This window comes from Chaetura pelagica, unplaced genomic scaffold (assembly GCF_000747805.2).
Source record: "Chaetura pelagica isolate M959 unplaced genomic scaffold, ChaPel_1.0 scaffold104, whole genome shotgun sequence".
Lineage (NCBI taxonomy): Eukaryota > Metazoa > Chordata > Aves > Apodiformes > Apodidae > Chaetura > Chaetura pelagica.
In genome coordinates this window covers 9,576,475-9,595,341 of record NW_009953786.1, presented here as the reverse complement: position 1 = coordinate 9,595,341, position 18,867 = coordinate 9,576,475, and the positions used below count along the sequence as shown (strand labels likewise).

General features: G+C 37.5%; 1 protein-coding gene across 1 annotated transcript in view; it reads right to left on the bottom strand.

The window, feature by feature from the left end:
- Nucleotides 1-18,867, bottom strand: part of NUP153 (nucleoporin 153kDa) — a 39,909-nt gene that overhangs the window by 17,681 nt on the left and 3,361 nt on the right. Inside the window, exons 2-12 of the mRNA XM_010000990.1 lie at nt 16,272-16,287; nt 13,310-13,526; nt 10,869-11,117; nt 9,416-9,555; nt 9,205-9,333; nt 7,222-7,338; nt 7,050-7,094; nt 6,894-6,947; nt 4,214-4,360; nt 3,421-3,473; nt 984-1,116 (exon numbers count right to left, since the gene is read on the bottom strand). Of these exons, the coding sequence (XP_009999292.1) occupies nt 984-1,116; nt 3,421-3,473; nt 4,214-4,360; nt 6,894-6,947; nt 7,050-7,094; nt 7,222-7,338; nt 9,205-9,333; nt 9,416-9,555; nt 10,869-11,117; nt 13,310-13,526; nt 16,272-16,287 (1,300 nt within the window). The remainder of the gene's footprint in view (nt 1-983; nt 1,117-3,420; nt 3,474-4,213; nt 4,361-6,893; nt 6,948-7,049; nt 7,095-7,221; nt 7,339-9,204; nt 9,334-9,415; nt 9,556-10,868; nt 11,118-13,309; nt 13,527-16,271; nt 16,288-18,867) is intronic.

The following is an 18,867-nucleotide window of genomic DNA, read 5'->3' as shown; positions in this document are numbered from 1 at the left end:
GCCAAAAAAAGTCTGACAGGCAGCATGGAAGATCATACTCTGGTAAATCTAGTCTACATCATGTATAGGAATGCAAATTTAAAACTCAAACCAGCGTATCCTAAAAGCTTCTGGTCTTACTGTTGCCCTTTCAGCTATTTCATTACCAATATTAGATTAGTTTGGGTAGTAATGGGAATAGCCAATCTAATATTTGGAAAATAGTACCAAGATTTACCCAGAAGTGACTAAGTGGAGATATAAGTTGCTACTACAAAAATGCAATGTATCCTACAGCTTACATCTATTCCACAGTTTTGATCTGAAGAGTCTATTTCACCAGGATATTCAGATAATTTGTATTATAAGAACATTTGCCAGTGTTTACTATTTCTTGATTTCGCATCAGCCAGAAGACTGATGTAAAATTTTTATATTTAAGATCCAGTGGTAGGCAGCTTACATAACATTCAGAGAGACAACCTTCAGGACAGTCAGCACCATAGTCTTATTAAATGGACCTTTCCCATTAAAAACCTTCTCAAAATGAGTTTAATTAAGTGCCAAATATTGTAATAATAATTAGCAGATATGCATAACACTGTCTTCTGCTTCAGAGTCTTGGTATGTATCTTTCTACATGACTTAAATGTGAAATAACAAATAAAGTTTGTTTACTCGACACTTGTTTCTAACATAAGTCCTTCATAAAACCTCTACGAACCACTGCCAAAATTTGTCCATTCAACTGCTAATGAGAAATTTTATCGTATATAGCCTCTCCAAGGTAATAGACTAAAGATTTCAAATATATAAAACAGAAGCTGAGTAACCGAAACAGATATCTAAGTTGGAGACTGCCTGGAAACCCACAGCAAAAAAACCAAAACAAACACAAAACTTAAGTGACATTGTTATAAATTACTATGAGACAATAAAAATGGCATACTTAACTAATGACTTCAGTAATTTTAGTGGGAAAAATTAATGTAAGAGTCCCTTACCTGTTGTTCTTGTCCAGGTTTTGAGATGTAGTGCACTCCTCTTTCCCGTCTCATCTTGCCACCACCATCCACACCGACTCCAGAAGACAGACCGTTGGATGCAGGAGTAATGAATTTAGGGTAGGTCAAATTGCTGGCACAGAACAACAATACATAGGTTGAGGAAGGAAAAAACAAAAAAAGATATAAAAGGAAAAAGAATTAATTAATACCAACTTATCAACTAATTGTTTCAAGCTATTTATAGCCACTATTAGCCCTAGAACTGACACCTTATCGGAACTGGAAAAATAATGTTCCACAAGTTGCTAAATGCTGGTAAATATCCGATGTTCTGAACAGCAAAAGCTGCATTAGTAAGAGCAGCAACAAGAAGGACATACACAAGGAACAGTCACAACATCCATAAAGGCAAGATGACTAAGCCAGAAGACCCAAAATAGAAGAACTGATTTAGCTTGTTATTTTCTAGTGTTTCCTTTTAATAGTCCAGACAGTGGAAATTCCAACTGATTCTGTTATGCGCATGTATCTTTGCTGGGATATAAAAGAACAACTAAAAATATATATGTAGAGAAAGAGCGTGTGCGCACGCGCATGAACAACTGCCAGGAGCTCTTAGAGAACAGAGAGCCTTAGACTTGTGTGGCAAGATAATACAGCAAGAACACTTCAGAAGCAGCTCTGGCCTTCCTAGGGCCAACAGCAGAAGCAGCAGAGGTGTCTGTGTGCGCCAACATTCCAAAAGTCTTTTCGGACATGAATACAGATCCCTTTTGTAAAGCACACAAAGGCACTTCTCTGGTCATTACAGAAGCCTAGATTCAAACCAGAAAGATTTCCTAATCCAAGTGGGAAGTGGGAAGAAAAAGAAAAACACACAACAAAAAAAACTCAAAACAAACAAATAAACAAACCCCACCACCACACCCCAAACCGGAAGCCAACTAGGGAATAACAATAAAAGGCTGAATGGCATCAAAATGAAGTATCTTTGGGAAAAATTACCATATCAAAGCTTATTCCAGTCAGTCAGTCATTACAAAAGTACATTTTTGATCACATGGAAGACATCAGGTCAAGTTTCCAGAAGACTGAGTAAGAGAATTGGTCTAAACTTGTCAGATACTTGCAAACAGTCTGCTTAGCACCTTAACTGCTGAGAGGAAGCCAGATCCTTAAGGCCATATGCTCTAACATTTCTTTAATCCAAACTGTCAATCAACTCAAATTCTGAAAAAAATCCTATGTCAAAATAATAGAGCTTTATTCAGAAAATGACAGACTGCCTGTAATAGCCCATATTCCTCTTTTCTGTTAACACTCTCAGCTTCTAAGGGCCAAAGACAATTTTCTGTCTTTGAGCAGGTCAGTCCAATCTACAATTCTGACCCAGGTTAAAAAATTTAATAGCCTTTGGTAGACTGAGCAGAGATGTACCAAAGTACTGCAGGTTAACTGCACTAAAAGACTCTGGCCAGCTACCCCTTATCAGTGTTTTGCTCCTGCTCTGGAACATAGCAGTAACATTTCTGAACCAAATACAAATCAGTTCTCTGGATCTCTCTTCTGCATGGAGAAGAAGGGAGTTCTAATAACGAAAAATTAAAACACTTCGAAAACCCATAATTAAAACCTAACACCTGTTTGCACCTATACCAAAACCTTAGAGCCAATCTCTTATACCCAAAAAAAAGTGGTTGCTATGAAGTCAAACTATTTAGATACCAAAAGGAAGAGTTGTATTTGGGATTTTTTTGCAAGCCAAAGAATGCTCCAAGGCAACATAACAAATGCTTGGAAGATGAACACAGAGACAACAAAATACAATTCCCTGCTACTGTTCTTTGAAAAGGACAGATTCTCGAAAAAAAGTTATTATTTGAATGCAAAGCATCTTAATTCAAGAATTACTCAAAAGACTAGTTGTCCTGAAGTGAAAACCATCAATATTATCTGGAGGTGAAGTCATTCTACCTGAAACAACTAAATAAATAGTGTAACGCAAGACAATCTCCTCAAGAAAACATACAATTTCTAACTCTCCTGGAATCTTGTGTTTTAGAGACAAGTTTGCATTTGGCCTTAGTTGATTCTGAAGGGCTCTTGTTTTTCACGTAAACTCACAAAGCAGACAAGTGACTTCTCCATTAAAGGAGAAGTTCATCACTTCATCTTACATTTTTTTATAAAGAATAATTCCTTTAGACAAAGCTTTCAGGCTCCAAGAAATTAAATAAAGAGCTGAAACCAACAGCGCTGCCCCCCAATGAACATAAAGATGCACAAATGGTTAAACTCTCTTGTAATACAATTTTTTCACTTTATTTTCCTGAGAACTGCTACTGCCCTTCCAAAAGAAGAAAGACCTGCATAGTGTAGAGACAAAACAGAGATTTCTTCTTCCAAGTGTTTCAAATTAATAGATTTGTCATACCTTTCAGATGGTTTTACTTGCTGTTCTGCATGAAAACTCTTCTCTTTCAAGCCCTGCAATTCAAGTTTTATTTATTTCAGTATTTATCTGAATGTTTTTATTTACTACACACAAAGAAAAGACAAACAATCACTCATGTTTTGTGTTGGGTTGTTTTATTTATACCACTAAATACATTCTTCATCTACTTAACCTTTTCCCTAATTACTATGACTATCCACTTTGATCTTCAGCCTTTTTTTTAAAAAAGCCCACAGATTTTAACACTTGGTCATTTTTACATTCAGATTGATACTGGAACCCTGAGAGTTTTTTTGTTGGTCTTTTTTGTGGAAGAGATGGCAATCTTGTTTTAAGGAAAATTTATCAACAATTGCACCTACAACAAAGTGATCAGTATGGGTATGTGCCAGAAATCTCACTGAGAGCCCATAGTTCACCTTAAGAGCTTATTATAGACAACATCAATATGTTTCTGCACTGACAGTTTTGTGTACAGGAGCACACAAAAATGTTGTTTCTGTATTTTAATTTTCTTTCACTGAGAACAGTCTGACCCAACAGCATATCATCATGTTCTGAAAATAAAACCAGCCACTCACTGTCCCAAAAATAAAATTAAGTCCATCAAATCTCAAAAGTATCTCTTTCGCAACGGTTCCCATCATCTAAATAAACCTCAAACGTACTAATGGTACTCTTTGCCAAGAAAGAGCCTGTTAGTAGAGTAATTGGTAAGAGACATTCCAAGCTTGTAAACAGGAGGCAGATAAGGACCATAAAACGTACTTACTTTGTGCTTCATATCTACCCTCTGGTGAATTTTGCTGGAATCAGGAGCTGGAGACAGAGATGGTTTAAAGTACTGGGTCCGACCCATTGACAGAGAGATTGCCTTTGGTGTCACAAGTTTCTGGACAGGTGGATGCTGCGATTCCATCTTTGAAAGGGAAACAGCAATCAGTTAAACTTTGCACTCGCCCAAATTACCACAGTGTTTACTGCTGAAAAAAGTTACACAACTATAAACCTCCCACCAGTCTCAGCATCAAGTATTTGAAAGTCTTTAAAGCACTTAGCTTGCAGAGGAAAACCACCACAAAACCAGTTACGAAATCAAAAAAGCTACAGAAGCAGCCAAAGTCTGATTGAATACCTTTAAAAAAATTAATAGACAAAATAATACATTACTATAATCCAAACAACTCATGTTACTATAATACGCTCCCATCTTCTCCTCTCCTCTGCCCCCACTGTAAAATTTTTTTACTGTCTTTATGCATTAACTTAACATTCAAAGTGTTCAGCAGCTAATTATACAGGCTTTATTTTTCCTACATTTTCCTCCTTCGAAGTTACACTCTAAAAAAAAAAGTTGTGAAATGTTTTTAAAACAGTTTCATTGATTAAAATATATTCCCATATTTTAAATTTGCAATAGATGCACTTAAAAGTACTGGTTTTGGCTTCCCTTGTCAAAGCAGTTTCACAGACAAGAACTAGTTTTTAACAGAAAGCTGTGTACATTTTGCAAAACTGACTTAACTGAAATGTGAAACAAAAAAGACCCCAAAAGGCTAGAAGATTTACCAAAGGCTCCATCTGTGATCTTAAGGATGAGAAGACTCAGACGTAGGATGTGTGCTATTATTTCAATTAGTATCAACAGAAAACTGTGTTTACAATGCAGCTTTAATTTCACGGTACCTCCCAACTCTTGGTAACAAAATTAATGCTGTACTATCTATAATGTATATAATAAATAATGAAGTTAAAAAAATGTTTGAAACCTTGAGTAAAATATTATTTAAGTTCACAAATTCCTTCCAAGTGAAGGATGGCCCATTGGTGCTTTTAAATGTAAACAGAACTGGAATCGGAAAAGAGCAGTGGAGTTGGAAGGAACCTACAACGATCATTTAGTCCAATTGCTTGATCACTTCAGGGCTGAACAAAGTTTAACTACTGTAGTAAGGGCATTGTTGAAATGCCTCTTCAACACTGTCAGCCTTGGGGCATCAACCACCTCTCTAGGAACCCTGTTGCAGTGGGTGACCTCCCTCTCGCTAAAGAAGTGCTTCCTCATGTCAAATCCGAACCTCTTCCGACTGATGCAGCAAGCCACAGGTCCTGTCACTGGATCCCAGGGGCAAGAGGCCAGCACCTCCCTCTTCACTTTCCCTCCTCAGGAAGCTGTGAAGAGCAGTGAGGAGGCCCCTCAGCCTTCTTCTCTCCAAGCTAAGCAAACCCTGAGACCTCAGTCCTGCTCAAGTGTTCTTTCAACCATTCATCTGCTTTAGCAGGATAACACACAACCCACTCCTTGGCAAACACAATCCTCTCCTCCCCTTCTCATCAAGGGCTACCCTTGCCCTGCCAAACTTTACTAATCCTAGTGTTATGAATAGACAATTTCTCTACTTTCAACCAGTGACAGCTGCGTGCAGCATTCATTTTCTGACTGACGTCAGGCTCTACACTGCAAATCTGGTAGATCTCCCTTAATGCCTCACCACAGGTGTAGCCCCACGATTCAACTGAGAATTCGTATCAGCTTTGTTTTCAATTATTTGGATTGTACTTATGGTAAAGAAATTATATGCCCTGTTTCTCAACATTCTTGTAATTTAGGATATGGCAAAATATGTTACAGGAAATCCAAGATGTCTGTAAACTCTTAAGTGACTGTAATATTAATTATACTGCTAATCAAGGGATTAGCATAGAAACTTCTTGAGACATTCTGTCCATTTTCTCATTGAAACAGCAGATGAGATGTTTGCATGGAAGAAAAAACACACTTTTGTTCATTAAGTTGCCTGATCTTTAACTGACTTTTGTGAGGTTTACAATTTAATAAACTCAAAGATACTCCAAATTAAAGTGATTAAAAAACAGTACTAGTTTAATTTTTTTAACAACTATTAAGGAAATAATTATTTATCACAGCATTATCACCAATCCAGTGCTAACTCCAAATAGGAATTTAGGAGCATAAAGTTACAGAAATGACAATACTTAACGATTTTCCTTCTCTATTTTGAGCAGTAATAAAAACCCTAAGTGTTATTTTTCTGCTCAAAATCAACATGGAAAATTGCACAAGGTCTATATGACCACTCAATCAGTATTCTCCTATTCTGACTATTTCTGCAAGGGAAAACTTTCCTAAACAGAAAGATTTAACATGCAGGGCAAAATAAAACTACATTGTGTGCCCTAGGAAAGTTATTCTTGATTAACATCTCAAGACACCACCACATAAAGGTAATATAATTCTTGAGTAATCTTCACAGTCCTGCTTCTAGTATGGGTAGAAAAGACATTTTTAGCAACTTCACACAGTCAAGACCACTAGAATTCACATAATATTAAGTTGAATTCATGTGTATGCTGTCACTGAGACATTTCTTCTAACAGCTATAAAGCATAGAAAGGTATCTATCTCAACTTAAAATGTTACTGGTTCTTACCTGTTTTCGTTTGGATTGGAAGCTAGTAATATTCAGAACACTCCTGTCCACAGGCTAAGGGAGGAATAAAAGCCTACATATTAGAGAACTGATTTTTTTTTTCCCCGAAGAGAGGGTTTCATCCAACAAAATATGGGGGTTTTGTGATCAACTTACAGAGGACAATGGACTAGAAACAGAAGACGGAATCCTTTTAGCATCCTGTTAAGAAAACAGTGCAACCAATTAAACCAGACACTATATAAGGAAGATTTTCATCCTATACAGGCATGTTTACTGTGTTTTTCAAACACATCTAATAAAACAGAGGAAAACGTGTGTCATTTACCGCCAACGGACTTGACATCTTCTCCAATGACTGCAAGATGCGCCGTGCTGTGGAACTTGTCACACCATAGGATTGCACATTTGCTTGTTTAGCTTTCATTTGTCTTCTCACTGGTGGCTAAAAAAAATCAGCATTGCTAATGTTATGATGCTTGATTTTGAATTCAACATGCGTGTATTTTATGCCTGATAGATACACTAATGACATAGCCAGTACAGATTAAAATGCACTAACTAGGCATTAAAGCCATGAAGAATATACTCTACCAACTTTATAGAAGATTGAGTGGGGCTCCACACAGCTTGCACAGGGGATAAAGCAACAAAAGAAATACTTAAATGTAAGAGGTCATGAAAGGGAAGATTTTAGGCCTGTAGGGTGTCTGAAGTAGTAATCAGGAAAACAGAACTGAAACAAAGGCTTGTGCTGCAGAAAGTACTTTCAGTAACAAAACAGATCACAAGACTTTTGTGATGGTTTGTAAGTGTACCACCTTAAAACCAATACACACAATTATAATCAGGAATTTCTAGTTTTACTTCTCTTGTTTTCTTCCTTGCCTCAAGATTACAGTTGACTGCAGATCTTGTTACTGTGCTTAAAAGATACAGATCTAATTTAGAGATTATTATATTTAAACATATTACACCGAAAAAGTAAGCTGTTTTATTTGTACCACGTGACTTCTTTCAGTGTGCCTTTTTTTCAGTTATGTTAAAGCCTTCATGTAACCACATCATGGTTACCACACTGCTATGTGAAGACAGGAAGCAGACCATACATCACGTAAAAAACATGAGCAAGACACTGTAATCCACAGCATGCAGCAACAAGTAAGCAAGTCTCTCCTTTAAAAGCCTAGTATTTTGGTTCCTGTTTTCAGCAAGATCCCCATTTACTTTGTAAGAAAAAAAAATAGATTACCAAAGAGGGCTCCTAACTCACAGGAAGTTTTGAGTGTTCTGAAGTTTGTTTTAACACTAAGTCAGAACAAACCACAAGTTCTCAAGGTTTCTTCTATGTCAGGAACTTGTAGGTCCCCTTGTTCCATGGTAGAAACAGACTGCCAGAAGAGGTCCAGCAAACTCTTATTTCCAGTTCCTTTAAAAAAAGGTCTTTTTGATTTTTTTAATTTTCTTTTCTCCAAATAAAGGTCATTTTGATTTAAACACATTCCAAACAAACCAGATTTTAGATTTTTTTTTTTAGAGGCAAGTAACTCTTTTAAAGAGTTATCTAAATGATAATAAAATAGAAAGCATTTTATTGTTTATCTTGAGATGGCATTTAGAACTGCATGCCTTCACCTGGGTAGCAGGAGACCAAAGGATAAGTAAAGCTGACTTCTAGATACTTGTATAATGAAAAGGGCAGTTTTATACAATATATATTCACAGCATGAGTGTAGGAATGCTTGCATAACAACTTACAAACTAGTATCAGGCAGGTAGCTTCTGCTAGTATAAACACAGGCTTTCAAGTTATACCATCATTGTTTTTATTTACATGTTATTCTAACATAATGAGCGTTCAAGGCCAGGCTGGACGGGGCTCTAAGCAACCTGGTCTAGTGGGAGGTGTTCCTGCCCATGCAGGGGATTGGAACTAGATGATCTTTTAGGTTCCTTCCAATCCAAACCATTCTGTGATGCTATAACAGTCACAGGCAGACAGTGGCAGAGAACTGATTTTTTTTTAAGACTCAACAATAAAGGAAAACCCAACTACAAACAAGTAGCCAGAGCCTAAGATGCTACTGTCATTCTTGTGCAATATGACAAGTGTTTCTACATAAACTGTTTAAAAAAGAACATAAGTTTTTCTTTTCTACTCTTTTAGGCTGAGAGGGAAAAGTCAGAACTACTGCCACATTTTCAACTCCTTGCTCACATCTTGATAGTGCTAGCTACCCTTGCCAGTGCTAGCTACCCTTTCTGTATTTCAATTACACTTTCCCTCACACCAGCACTACTGTTCTCATACCTGGTAAGGAGCAATTCGTGCCTTTGTCTCCCTTGCCGCTGCAGCTGCACCACCATAAGTGGTCTTTCCAGGGTAAAATGGAGAATCCCCAAGCTGGCTTGTCTTAAAGACAGAAGTGTTTCCAAGTGACTACAGAAAAGTATTATAATAAGTGGTTATTAAAATGGCTAGACATTAAAATTGATTGAAATCAATACTGTGCAGTACTTACAGGAGAGGGAGACCCAAAAGCAGATAAATTGAATGCAGGTTTTTTAGAGCTAGCTGCAGGATGCTGTGAGAGGGAATGAGACCTTTCTGCCTCTGAGGACCAGAGCAGTGGTGCTGAAGTAGTTTTTGAAACTGTGATATCTGCAAAAAATTACACATGCTGTAAGTAAATGCCTTGTGTACACAGATAATTTTAATATTAAGATTACACTAACTCCAGAGTCTTCGATACAAAAAAATAAGTCGTACAAAATGAGAAAGTCCCTTAGCATTCATTTCTCCAGAATCTTCTCATTTCAAACCTTCAGACTTCTTGAAACAGATCCATTTGATATATGCTATGAAAACCAAGTATCAACTCTGAACTTGTAAACTGTTCACAGAACTGCAAATCCATTACCTTTCAGTAACCTTTCAGTAGCATGCACAACTTAACAGTATGCATCCACTGCAGAGCAATTTCCTAACTTCTTTCATGGTAAAATAAATGGGAACTGCATAAACAGTGGTGTATTTATCACAATACAAAGCTTTCTCCTACATGAGTAAGGGGTTGGTAGGCCAGCACAGGTCAGAATTGTACCAGTTTTAAACCTAAAAAACTTCCTAAAAGCTGGACTAACAGAGTTAACAATCTGTTTTCCATTTATGTTTTATGGATACACACCAGAAAGCTCTAGTAAACTCAAGTTATAAACTCTGGCAACATCTACTCTGAATTGTAAAAAAAACATTCTCCAGAGAACTTCCTGAATATGCCTCAATTCCTCTTAATATGGGGGCTAGAATAAGCTAAAAACCTGCTGTTTGCCCTTTCCGTGAAATCATGAAGGTCCTCATCTACATCAATAGAATGTTTTTTGGGGGGTTTATTTTTGGGGTTTTTTTGTTAGTTTTGTTTTTTTTTACTTTTAAAAAGCATACATTCCTTACTGAGTACAGCAAAAGACATAGCATTATTGACAACTGATGCCTTCTTCCAAAAAAGCAGTTCAAAACTTGTTCAGTCAGAACAGTTCCTTTATTGACTTCTCGTGAAAACACTGGAAAACTTGTGTTTCTATTTGTCACCTCTATTTATTCACTTTTGACCAGCTGAAAGTTAGATTTCTGAGTCATTCTTCCTTCTAGACAATCAAGCTAGCTGTCAAGCTACAGTGAGTCATCTTCAGTTCCTATTATACAAGTTTAAGATCTACAGATAACCTAGCTAAAAGTATGTTTATCAGCATCGACTCTACGTAACATCAGGATCCCATAAAAGTATTCCAAAGTATGGTCATATTAAAAAGGTGACAGGATTATATACTTAGGATTAAAATACTAAAAATTAAATATAAGTCTGACATCCAGAGTGGCATTCATTTTATTTACTAAGGTGATGAGAAATATTAAAGAATGCAAAGTACTTCATGTCACAAAAAAAAAAATCAATTAAAGAACATGAAAGTTACCTTTATCAGATGCTCTAGAGGAAAAGCCACTGGTTGTTGAGATGTTATCATCATCATGCTGAGAGGTAGAATCTTTTATTTCTTTTACAAGAGACAGTCCAGGACTGCCAATGCCAAGTGAAGATGATGTAGAGGGCTGACAATGTGGTACTGTGGAATCCAACACTGTACAGTTCAAATGGCTCCGATGAAGAGAGGGCCTTGTTAACACATCTGAGAAGTTCAATGCAGATCTACTCGTGGATGGTTCTAAACAAGAAGAGGGAGACAATTAGCCTCCCTATAGGCAAGCTCACAGAAGCCAAAACTTGTTTTCATCAACAGTCATGCTATTGCCAAGTTGTAAGCACAAAAATAGAGAAGCCAAATTTAACTTCTTCCTCACCCAGATAGTTTGATATAAGTGCCTGATTACAACACCAACACTGCCTGCAATACCAATGTCACACTAAGAAGTAGTTAACAACGAGGTTTTACACCACCAAATTCTGACCCCATGCACAAGTGCTCTAACACTAGGTCTTCCACTAAATCAAACATGTAGAAATTCCTTCTTCTGCAGATAAAGCTTGCAATAAGCTTTCCAAAATTCGAGATTGTGCGGCAAGCTACAGTCAACTCTGCAGTTTATATAAACTTGTAAAAAAGATTATGTTAACCTGAATACATAACATGAAAATGCATATTTGCAGAGATTTTTGGAGGTTTTGGTTGATTTGATGTCATCATCTCGCCTCCCAGATTCTACCATATCAGGCCATGCTACAAGCAAAACATGATCTCCTGTCCATTAAGTTTTCTGATTTTGGCACAAAGAAGAAGCATCACGGCCTCTGGTGCAAGATGGGTGCTTTTTTCTCATGAACCAAAGGGTCTGTAAACTCTGCTGGTGTCCTACCAGAGGTGGTCTCCCAGTTCAACTTGCCACAGGAATACAACACCTATTCATGGATATCTTGCCTGATATCCATTTAGGTCCACAGTCTTCCTAGGAATTCTGAGTATGAACATGACTTTGAGTCACTATCCTCTTGGTATCTGCACTGAAGTTTAAACTAGTTCGGTCTTCAAAACCACTGCACTACTAGTAATTAATTGTCCAAAGCACTGATAGATTTTTAGGACCATCTTGTCTGAGATCCTGTTATCAGGCTGAAGGCTGGCCAAGCAAAGGAATACGGGGTCCAGCACAGTGGTACCTCAGAGCTCAAGAAACAGGCTAAAATTGTAACAGCAATAATGACAAAAAAAAAATAATCTTACTAACTACAGTGAAAAAAAGACAGCCCTACAACATCCACAGACTGCAACACAAGTTACTAAAAGTTCTAGCATGTCCATCTGCTCCTGATTTTCTTTGAGCTAGAAAGTTTGCTGTGCAGCTGTTCTTACTGAAAGGTTCTTTCACACAGTTCTTCAGGAAAGCCAACACGTGTTCCTCATTCATGAAGACCTCCTCTATTCCTTTATCCAAACTTATTCTCAAGCTGCAGCTACACAGAAAGCAATAAAGCTCTTTATTTACAAGTAGATGACACTGGTGACAAAGGTATTTCCTCATTACTTTTCCTTCTGCCAACAGAAGCAACTGACTTTTCACACAGATGGTTATGTACGTGTGCTCAACTAAATTTCTCTCCTTATTAAAAACTAAGTTCCACAAAAATTCTAGTTTAAGAGAAACTCAAATGACCATATATGCAAATTTATGGAGAAGTGCAGAAACAGCAAGAAGCACAGATATAAAAGATTAATCTTCTGTAGCATGAAGGGTTGCAAACTTCTCTTTCAAGCATCCAAACAGGTTTTCAAAGACCCCATGCTAGCCATGCACACACTTTCACATTACCAAATACTTCAAAAAGAACAGTATTTCTTCTGGCATTCTAGCATCTGGTCTTTTGTGTTGAGGCCAACTAAACAAACTAATGTTTTTATTACCTTAGGCAATTAAACAGAGTTTCAATCCAGACCTTTTAAAAGGAAAATGTAACCCAGCATACTTGCAAATTAATATTATCAATATTTTGCACCTGGCTGACTACCTGAAGTTAACTGATGACTTCCAAGAGCTGTAAGACAACCTTGCAATTACGTTTACAGTTTAAAGACAAGACAGTTTCACAAACAGTTGTTGGGTTTTGGGTGGTTTTTTTGGTTCGGTTTTTTGTTTTGTTTTGTTTTGTGTAGGGACTTTTTGTTGGGTTTTGGCGTGCTTTTTTTGGTGTTTTTTTGTTGGTTTGTTTTGGGTTTTTTTGTGGGGTCGGGTTTTTTGTTGGGTTGTTTTTTTTGGGGGGGGGGGAGTTGTGGGGTTTTTTGTTGTTGTTTTGTTCTTAGTTCTGTCAAAATGCTTTTCCAATTTCCCTTGGGAATTAAGATTCAAAACTAGAAATCTGTGAATAAATACAGATGGCCAGAATACTAAATGGTTTTTCACATACCTTCTAAACTAATTCTTGCAGATTCAGGCGTGACTCTCCCATCAATCACTATCGTATCTTCATCTGCATAATCATGGTGATAGTTTACTGGAGTCTCTTCCTGGTTCGTAGATTCATTTCTATCTACACATTCATCTTCACTTTTATTGAAATACTTCTGTAACCATCCTGGTACAATGTTTTTCACTGATTCTGTCACTCTGCTAATGATTCCCTGCTTGAAAGAAAAACACACTTGTTAATTACAGAAACACTTTCAACAGCATACACTGGGATCCAATCCTGCACAGACCTTGAAGACAGACATTACACAGCAAATAATGAGGACAAGAGTAAGATGGAGGAGTCAGATCCTTGATATAGGATTCTCTATACCTCTGGGACACACCAGACAAAAATTCACCCAACACTGATTTGCTACTAACCTATCAGCTTCCACAGCTCCCAGTGACCTTAGCAATGTTCAAAATTCTTTAATTTCAAAGTTCACCAGAAGCTTGTCAAGTCACAAGGTCACCAGGAAATTCTATTTCTAAATGATACCTTATGTATGTACTTTTTCTGAGGACTCATCCTATAGATGCCTTCACTTGAACAAGTCCAGAAGCTCAGCAATTATCTACAGTGACAGTGATAACAGCTGCTAAAATCAGTGAACTTAAATGGTTCTATTTTTTCTAACCCTGAACTGCAGTAACAATGTGTATAAAAAAACCAAAACAAACCCAACACACATTGTTATGCTCTCAACAATCAGAATATCCTGAAAGAAATCATGGAAGAAACAGCTGTAATTGCATAACAAATGCCTCACTGCAGGACTGTTAATTAGATCCATTTTGATCAAATTTCATTTCAAGGTATGTTAAAGTTTTGGATCTCCAAACCTTAATATTCTGCAACTACTGAACACATAAAAGCCATTTCTATTTTAACAACTACCAATTATTTGTAATGCTTACATTCTACATTTAAGAAATGTTTATTCACTGTCTTGGTTTAGGCACTTGTTCCCCATCAGGCCCTCAAAATTTCAGCGAACCTTCCTGTCAAACCTCAACCCAGTGCAGCAGACTATGTACAGCATGGAGCTCCCTCCTTCCCTCTTCCCCTGACTGCAGCCACAGAACCAGCTGATATACTCTGCAAGCAAAGGTGAAAGCTAATTCAGCAATTTCAACACTTTGGAAACTGACAAGTACCATGACTTAAACAGATTTTTGTGTTAACTCCATTATCAGTTGCTAACACACCTACCAAAGGCTTTAGCAAGCTACTTTGATATTTTTCCAGGTTTAGGAAACAAAATTTTTATTCAGGTGTAGAAAATTGAGAGTATTATTTGAGCATGTAGTAGTTACAGTTTAGTAAACAATTCTGAAACAAGAACTCTGCTGTATTCAACTTTCTTAAAATTTTTTGCACACAAATTAAAGAAGTAGCCCATATAACTTACTCAAATTCTTCACACAAAAATGCAAACACCAACTTACAGGAGTTTGTTTATAACTGGACACCCTTGAATCTGGAGTTAAGAGAGGGGCAGGGGAAGAGGAGGAAGGGAAGGTAGAAAACAAAAAGCCTTTCACAGAAAGAAAGTAATCTTAATTTACAATTTGACATCTTTCGTAACAATCTGTAATTTAACCTCCTACTTGCACAAGGACAGAATAAGTAACCAGGGACAGTTTCAACCAGACAAAGCACAGCATAATCAAAACATCCACCACAATTGCCACACTAAGATGCACACAAGTATGCCATACTCAGGATATTGCTCCTGTTCTATATCAACACTTAAGCCTCAGCTTTCCAATAAAAAATACTAACTGCATGCAATACTAGAGTTCACTAACAGTTCAATGCACAGTACTAGCAAAGATTCAGTCTCTGCTTTGCCCCAGCCCCTCTTTTCCACCTCTCCCTGTGTCACACTGCCCACCTTTTTCAGGGCAAATCTTTTCCTACTATCAATAAGCATATCAGGAACTCACAGGATTTAAAATTTGCCAAAATGTGCAAATGGTCACGACACAAACTCCATCCAAGGTAATACCCTTTCCAAAAAGCCAAGCACTACTACATTCAGTATTACTGGAGTTTTCTTTTTCGTCAGAGAACAGATATTATTTGACATAAAACAGGCCCATATGATCATCTTGCTGAAGAAATCCTACTGGAACTGAAAGCTACCTGAGAATCAAGATGGAAGAAGTTGCAGGCATCCAGAAGAGTAAACACCTAGTCATTAGTAATCCAAATGAGTAACTGAAGAATCTAGCTAGACTAATAATTAACTAAGATGACATTTTACCATCCATATCTAAAACCAGATTGGTTTTACCCTTTCTTGCATAAGTCACCCATGCTAGCATTCTCCCCACCATCAGCACTTTAAGAGTAAGCTAGGTAACACAAAGTAACTTCCCAAACCAATTAAAGAGCTGGAACTCACTCAGCACAACCATACTATAGGCAGTACTAAAAGCCTGCTCCATCTGGCTTAGGTACAGTAGAAGACAAGAAGCACAGTTTTATGCTCCAGAATATTGCTGGCTTAATGACAAAGCAAAACACATGGAAACATACCTCCATTTTCTGTCTGCAAAATGAAAGTATTCATTAAAGGCACTATGAAAGAACTATTATGAACAAGCCACCATGAAACACAGATCTTACTATAGAAACCCAACTCCCCCCTCAAAATAAGTTACACACACACAAAAAAAATAAAAATCAAGAAAATGAAACTGTCCTTATGGCATCCACTATCTGTCCATCAGAGTTGAAAGACAATTCATAAAGAAGAACCATGGCTGGATTCCTGTCCCAGTCAGGCAGCTGAGGTACCTCTGACCAGTTACACTTTTAAACATAACACTCTGTATTCTTGCCAGGACATTTCAGCAAAGCATCATGGCTTACACTGTCTCCAAAGCTGGCATGTTAGTCTTACCCTTACTTTTTGTTTTCTTGTTCTTCAACTTTCAGCACATGTCTGAACACCCTTTCCCTGCACATGCAACACAAGCCTACCCTGTCAGGAGCAGAGCACTCTCCCTCTACTGCTCCCGTGCCACCAGCTCTCTGGTTTGTTTATGTCAGGTTCCCTGGCACTACTATCTCCCCACACAGGCATCATTAATCCTTCCAGAAGATGACAGGGATACCACACATCCCATTGATCCAAACAGATCTTCAGAGGTGAATTACGTAAGACACAGCACAATACAATTTTAGTAGGCCTATTCCCCCAGCAAAATCTGAGTAGAGTGCTCACTCAGATCCCAATCTCCTCATGCTACTATCATATTCCAGTCCCCTCCTGAACATCTTCATTTACTAGAGTTAATACCGAACACATTACTGCACAAAAACTCTTCCAGTTCCAACCCCAGGTTGGGAGCAGAGGACGCAGTGCTGGCACACAGCTTTAACATCCCTAACTCCTTATTTCTACAGGCCTCCAAAGCACTAAACAGTATTGTGAAATGGCAGAAGATGTCATGGGACAATCCTGACTGCATATAGCAGCATTTTAGTCAATGGATGTGCTTCAGTCCTTAACTGACTCATTTCAGCAATTTGAGAGCTGCTGTCAGTACCAACAGTTGTCTGCTTATCTCTACATGTACTCACACTCTATTCTTATCGTAAAAGATAGGCAGGAAAGCAGAAAAGAATTTAAAAAAAAAAAAAAAATCTAGTTAAAATATCCAGTAGCTTAGGAATAGATATTTACAACAGCTTTACAAATTCCGTGCATCATCCTAAGTGTCTTCAGCTCTTATAGACATATCTATGCATACAAACATCACAGCAACAGTCACTACAGCTGCAGTCACTCAAAACATATTGCCTGGAGATGCAACTCTAAGCACAAGATTCTAACCAGTAAACAAACAGCTGCCGTAGTTTACTTCTTTAACATACCATTTATTCAAAGGATTTATGTAAAGAAAGTAGGTTACGGTCACAGTTTGACTTCCAAACTTAAAAACAGGCTATTTCTTGGCCAAAAATATTTACCAAATAGGACAGTCTTCCCAATTCGTAAGGGGTCTTTCACATAGCACAGAGGGGGAAAAGTGCTGGCAGAAGTACTCAGCAATGACACACTACTGGAAAACACCTAATTTTGGTAACTGAGTTGACTTCAGTCTGACAGACTTAAGTAAACCCCACTATACAACACAGGTCATTTACTAACATGAATTTGTCAGAGATGTAAAATACACAACCTGGTAAGAGTTAATTTCTACTTGACTATATGGGCACCTCTGAGAAGTATCAAGTTTTTACCTTCGGGCCTCTTTGATTCCCATTTCAAGGTTTAAGTTATTAAAACATATAAATCAGTAAATCCTAAAAAATAAAACCTGCACGTAAAGGTCAACTTCACTAAAACAAAGTAGATCAAGATAACAACTTCCAACCATTGAAAAGGAATTTTTTGTGCTCTCTCCATCCCCCATCGTCACCTCATGCCAGCTCTGGCGAATAGCAGGGTAGTTTCCACATTATGTGAACTCATTAATCTGGCAAGAAGCACACATTTCTCTGCTGGACTAATGAGCTCAGCTGGCTCAGTGCTCCAGAACTGGCCCAAGGAAGGGAGCAAGACCTCAGGACAGTCAGGACTAGAGAAAGAAGAAACAAAACTCCTTTATTTTAACCATCCTGTGTCCAGAGACTATTTCCACTCACACCTTTGCAAGCAGTTTCAGAGATAATTCTTAACCTAAAAAGGGACTCTTTAAGTACAGTTAATATTTCTTTACTGAAAGACTGATGCACTTATACAGTGTGCCTGCAGCTAAGTTACACAAAGAGTATGGAGAATTACATTAAATGAAATACTGCTCAGACTCTTTCTCTGTAAGGGAACTCTATAGTCTAAACTGATTATTTTTACTTAATAACAGCTGAAACAACATGACATCAGGATAACAAACTGCTATAATGACATGGACAAGTTTAAAGTTTTCAGAATTAGAATGATCAAGAAATACATTTCCCATGGCACCAGATGATCATTACAAAGCCATTAGTACAAGTTACCAGATTCAGCAAAGAATGATAACATGTATTTTGTATTTAAATAAACAGTTTAGGGATTATTTATAGGTATTCTCTATACAATAAGACCAAATCCATTATAGTATTTCACATCACCAAGGATAACTGATAGAAGAAATGGCACTCTTCTTCCTTCCTGCATTTACAGTAAATAAATTTATGCATACAAAAGCTTTCAATGTATTATACTCCATGCTACCTCCTATAATATACTACACTCCCAGTAATGAATTCAACATTTTTTATGCCACTTTGCCTAAAAGCACTCACAAACGTGGTATTATCATCTACAACACATAGTAGCGAGGACACCTTATGTATGCAAAATACAAGGAAGGGCAGACAACTGCAACAACTCCTGAAGCAATGGTTAAACACCACCCAAGGGCAACAGACAGCATGCTGATGATGGTCCATCCCCGTGTCTCACGCTCTCTAGTGCAGACAACACTTTGTAAGTAACTTAAAGAGTATTTCAC